The 5823-nt window shown below is 36.5% G+C and overlaps 1 protein-coding gene across 1 annotated transcript; it reads left to right on the top strand.

The window, feature by feature from the left end:
- Positions 1 to 1753: 1753 nt before the first annotated feature.
- On the top strand, positions 1754 to 5345 carry LOC140233893 (retinoschisin-like). The gene is made up of 4 exons (XM_072313980.1): positions 1754 to 1835; positions 3326 to 3454; positions 4031 to 4239; positions 5157 to 5345. Exons 1-4 carry the CDS (start codon positions 1754 to 1756, stop codon positions 5343 to 5345), a joined length of 609 nt encoding a protein of 202 aa, XP_072170081.1.
- Positions 5346 to 5823: the final 478 nt, after the last annotated feature.

Below are 5823 nucleotides of genomic sequence, written 5' to 3'. Positions count from 1 at the left end.
GATTTCTTGGGATTAGCATCGCGATGCTTATCGCTCTAATTTCCGGTTGTTGTTGTTTTCTGTCCACACGTATAAAAAAAATTCGAGATACCAATCGCGATGAAAATCTCGTGATTTGATTATGTATCCCGCAAATTGGTGTACGTGTGAATCCCCCTATGATGACTAAACATGCCTTATTTCTATTAAATCCATGCCATAATCGGGAATACTTTCATTTCATTTCATTTCATTTATTTCCCCATCCTGATAAAAAGTATACAAGAAATACAGGAACAAGGAATACAGGAAAAATACATACACAGTAGAACATTGGAACGATACAGAAAAATGTTCAACTTATGACAATTCCACACAAGACAAACACAACGTAAAAGCAATTCGTTCAGTATGTGGGGGGATCGACATAGACCGTTGGTCTTTCTATGGCTGATCCCAAATATTACAGCTAAAATAGTTACATTAATGGAATACAAACAAGAAAACTATACTACAGAAGGAACACAATACATTTAAGTAGGCAAGACTCTCCAAAGTGGCATGCTTACACACTGAATAAAACTTGAGACTTATGGAATATCTTTATGAACAAGAAAGAATAAATTTGTAACTTCTTTTGAATATTGACAATCTATTAGACAACTTTATAACGTTTGGCAAATCATTCCATAAAACAGGTCCCGTATATTTGAAAGTATATCTTAAAACACAGTATTTAAAGTTTGGGATATACAATCTATTCATCTGTCTAGTATTGTAATTATTCTTATTTTGGATGAAGGAAGTATCAAGAAACTTTGACAAAACGTTTTTCATATATGTGTACATGAAAACAACGAGAAAGAATTTGTGCATATCGAAAATCGTCTATTACTAATCATACTATCAAAAAATGGTATCTTACTAATCATACGAATTGCACGTTTTTGTAAAATAAAAATGCGCTCTAAGAGATACTTTGCACAATTTCCCCATATTATGTTACAGTAAGATAAATGAGGCATAATCAAAGTGTAATATAACTTTATAAGAATTTCAGAGGGTACGATTGCACGTAATTGATTGCACCTATTGCTCTGGAGACTTTATAGCATACTTCGTTGACATCATATCTCCATGTTAAGTGATCATCAATGATGACTCCAAGAAATTTGGTAAAAAAACAACAACTAGAATTTTAAAATCAGCAATGTTAACATCAATATCATCAATACTTACTACTTTATTTCTTGTTCTAATAATCATACATGATGTTTTATCTGCATATTATTTCAATTTATTGGCTATGAACCACTGATTAACTTCTCTAGTTCACAATTTAAGATTGCACTGATACTTTGTATATCTTCACATGAAATGAAAAAGGTAGTATCATCTGCATATGAGTTCAACTCTAAATATTTGCTAGCATGCTATAAGTTAAGTTAAGTTTATGTAAAGAATAAAAATTAACGGGCCTAAAACTGACCCCTGAGGTACACCGATATTTACAGTCACACGGGGGGAAGAAAAAACATTTTTATGTTACATATTGCACACGATTTGAAAGATAACTCTTAATCCAATTGAAAGCTGTACCTCTTATTCAATAAAACTGCAGTTTACTCAAGAATATATCAACCACTGATACTACTCATCACATTCTGTTTCTAGATTATCTGAATCTAATCAAATCAGTGATTCACAGTAAGGGGATGTAATAATTGAAATTCAGACGGTGTTTCATTAATGCATTTAAATTCCTTCAGTCCATATGTTTCCAGCTGAGGAGTCAGACGAGGAATATCTGCGCGACTTGGAAGACCAGATTTTGGAACTGCTGATTTCTCGTTCATGTAAGTATTTCTATACTGCGTGCTCACATTGTATAGAACATGTCACAAAAAACAACACTTTCTGACCACGTTACTGCATTTTTACCTGCATAAGTTAAGTACTAAAAGTACTAAAATATTGTGTGTGTCTGTGTGTGTGTGTGTGTGTGTGTGTGGGTGTGTGTGTGAGTGTGTGCGTGTGTGTTTCCCAACTCCTGATATCACAGAATATCCATAACATTGAAAAGGGGATTTTACTTGTCGAAGATTGACGAAGAAAAATAATTACGTTCGCAACATGTTATAGGGGCCTACTGCAATGCGATATTAGACGCATCCCGACACGACAGTAGCAAGAATGAAACTTTGATCGCGACCGAAATCTCACTTTTCAATTCAAAGTTCGAACAAGGCGAAAAAAAAAATCATCCAAATAATTGCGATTGAGAAATCGATTTCTGCTTAAAAGGAGTTTTTTTTAAAGGATTCTACGGAATCGGCTTTTACTTTATGATTTCATTACGGTTATTTTAGGGTTGTGTGGTATTCGCCGATTGGTATAACTGCTCATGTAATTTCTTTGCGCCAGTGGAATGAAAAAATACTGAATTGAGAGGAACTAAATCACAATGAATTATGATTTGTTTTGTACTGGGCACTCCTGTTAAAAACGAACATGGTTATAGCGAAATTCCGGTTGAAACGAGGTAATAATTCAGACCGCGCAATTGTATCTGCTCTATATGCTTTCTATTGTTTATTTGTTCGGTTATAACGAAATTTCGGTGCAACGAAAGACAAATACTGATCCCGAGGACTTCGTTTAAACGATATTCGACTGTACACTATAAAGAGTTGGTAATAAAAAGTAATAAAACGCCACTTCCAGGGGAGGCAACAAAGGGACCGTGCATCATAAAACCAACTAAAAGTCGCATGCATTGATTGTGTATGTGGACTGTATAATACAGTGTAGGTGGAATGTGTCATCAATAGCCAATCTTAAGGTTTTTATGTTTTCTGAAAGAGCAAGTCTTCTTCTACATTATGCTAGAGTTTTGGGTCATAAAACAAATAGTAAATTGTGTCTTTAGCATTTTTCCCGAACACATTCTGGAGCATGGTGTGATAGAGGTGTGTGTCTTGATATTGAGTCCCCTTGTTACAAAACTGTTAGATACCCCTTTTTAAAAACCCTGTGCACACTCTTTACTTTCACCTCTAATAACTTTTGAAAGAATAATGCTTCTGCTATAAACATTGGCATTAATCATGGACAGAATGTTTTGATAAAGCATGCTAGATTTCAACTTAATTTGATAATTCGTTCATTGTTGTTGCTCCAGTGGTTTACATCCTGTTTTTTTCCAATTCATCACAGAGCAAGCACGACTTGGTAAAGATTAAGCACTTTGAATAGACCCTGTGGTATGTCAGAGCCTCTTATATATATTGCTATACATTTTCAGCAACTTCATTGCCTTCCATTTTTGTCATAATCATTGACATAGCCGAAAAGATCTTCCCTGCGCAAATGGGCATGGCCGATGGTTCAATCGAAGCAGACCAGCTTTCTGCCAGTTCCTGCAGATTCATGCTTCCTAACTGTGCAGACCAGGCCAGGTTGGACCAGGGTTCTGGTAAGGAGGAAGTGTTGAGAGCATCCATTTTATCTTTCACAGTCGCAATGTAATACCAAATTAAGATACAAAGCATGTTTATATCGATTTGGCAGAAAGACCAAACAGACAAACATTCAAAATAGAACCGAACTATGAAATATGTAATAATGCTTAATGTTCCTTCTTTAATCTTTGTTTGATGTTGCCTCCCTATTCATCCTTTTCCCTCAATGGTTGCCCCCATGGTTCTTAGAATCATTACTGACCCTCCTCTGCCTTTTGCCTGTCCACCCTCTTGCCCTAATCACCCTCCCTTTACCTGTTGGGCTCTTTGCCCATTACCTCAACCCCCTCCTTTTTTTTCGGTCTGTGTCCCTAGCCTGTTCCTGACTGTTCTTGTTGTGTGAAGTCCGTATAAGTAATGGCTTTCCCTTTCTGTTTGTCATTTTGCCTCTGACGAAGATTCTGCTAGGATCGAAAGCTCAAGCCCATTTGACCCCTTTTTACTCCATTGGCTCGCCACTATTTTTCAATATTTCAGCAGCTTTTTTTTTTCTTTCTTTTTTTTTGCTACACAATCTTTACTCATTAAAGGAAAAGAGGGCCCAGGGGCGTGGTGTGCGGAGAAGAGAGATTGGTCACCATGGATACAAGTGGACTTTGGAAAGACGAATCTCGTCTCAGGCATTATCACACAAGGCAGGGCTGACGGTAACGAGTGGGTGACAGAGTTCAGCGTTCAGTACTCACCCGACTGTACGGGCGCCCTCTTGGACGTTAAGGATAGCACTGTTTCTCCAACGGTATAGCTTTGGATCATATTTCATCATCTTTTTAGGACTCAAAATAACTGAAATGGATCACCCTGGTCACTGTTAAGTTTTTCATATATTTTGAAGGAGAAATTCCTCTTCTACATTTTCCTCAAGTTTAGGGTCAGAAAACGTATATGAAATTATGATGTTTTCGTAAATATTAATATAAAATAGGTAAATTGGATCAACCTGGTAACTGTTAAGTTTTTCATATTTTCTGAAAGAGAAATTTCTCATCTATATTACCCTAAAGTAAGGATCAGAAAACATATGGGATATTGTGTGTTGTTGTCTTTTACCAGTTATTCTGGAACGAAATTTTTGTAGAATAGTATGATAACGTATGTCTTAGAAGCCCCTTTTCATTTCTTAAAAACCCTTTACACATAATTTAATTTTAACTCTAACTACATGTATTTCTGAAAGACCCGATAGGGTGACCGCTTTAGAAGTTGGCATTACCTATTATCCCATAAACGTGCTAATAAAGCATGCACCGTTACAGCTATCTGATTATTTCTTCTTTGTGTTTTCTATGGAGTTGTACAGTTAAGAGTAACTTTGAACACTTGGAAAGACCTTAAAATTAAAGCGTCTCTTTCTCAGTAAGCAGTTTTCCAGAGACGGTGCTTTCTTTCCATTATTTAGATAGGTTAGAGAAGTCCACTTGTATTGAATAATACATCCTTTTTCTTTTCCGGTAATCCATATCTGGCGACTTTTTGTTAGTTCTTGTAATGCAGGGTCATATAATATGTCTTTGTCTGTGCGTTTGTGAGTGTCTTTGTTCGTGGTTGCACGTGCTTGTGTGCATTTTACTGTTTAATAACTTATTCATGCACTATGTGTGTTTCAATGTTTATTCATTCGTGCTTTGCATAACTAGTCTTGTGTAATCCTTGCAGATATTCAAGGGGAACACGGACTCAAACACCAAGGTAACCCACGTGCTCCCCAAGCCCGTGTTTGCATGCATCGTGCGAATTTTGCCACTGGAATGGTATGGTTCCTGTTCCATGCGATTTGACTTGATTGGAGACGGTATGCTATCTTACATTTTTGTTCGACATTTCCCGGTGGCCCGAGGCCTGTAAACATTGATTTTCGGAGCGCCAAAGTTGTAAAATAATATATCTTTCGTTGGCCCAATCGGGCAGGTAGACTGCAAAACGAAATTTTATATCCCCTTTAATTTCGGGCCACCAAAACTTCAAACTGAAAAAATTAGTTGCCAAGAGGTTAGTGTCGAGCCTAACTACAATGATATATACTGGTAATGCATTAATGGCCCAAAAAGAAAAGATAGAAAAAGAAAGAAGAAATGTTAATTTCACTCAAATAGGTGGTGTCCATGACTCTTTTAGGAGTCTTGGCAATGATAATTTCGCTATGCTTTGTCTCAATACGATTATTGTCAAGACAAATGAGTTCAACATTTACACAAACACACACACACACACACACACAATATGCTTTGCACGTCAATATAACCCCCTCCGAAATACAGTATGTACCAATTTCATGCACAAAACTTTGAATCCACTGCTCAAAATTTTGGTGGAGTCACTCAAT

The sequence above is a fragment of the Diadema setosum genome, chromosome 10 (assembly GCF_964275005.1).
Source record: "Diadema setosum chromosome 10, eeDiaSeto1, whole genome shotgun sequence".
NCBI lineage: Eukaryota > Metazoa > Echinodermata > Echinoidea > Diadematoida > Diadematidae > Diadema > Diadema setosum.
This window is presented reverse-complemented; position numbering and strand designations above follow the sequence as displayed.

Bases quoted from the DNA above. Each gene is read 5' to 3' on its own strand.
- LOC140233893 (XM_072313980.1), top strand. From the start codon at position 1,754: ATGTTTCCAGCTGAGGAGTCAGACGAGGAATATCTGCGCGACTTGGAA. The intron at 1,836-3,325 runs GTAAGTATTTCT...TCATTGACATAG, and splicing joins ACTGCTGATTTCTCGTTCAT to CCGAAAAGATCTTCCCTGCG. The intron at 3,455-4,030 runs GTAAGGAGGAAG...TACTCATTAAAG, and splicing joins CAGGTTGGACCAGGGTTCTG to GAAAAGAGGGCCCAGGGGCG.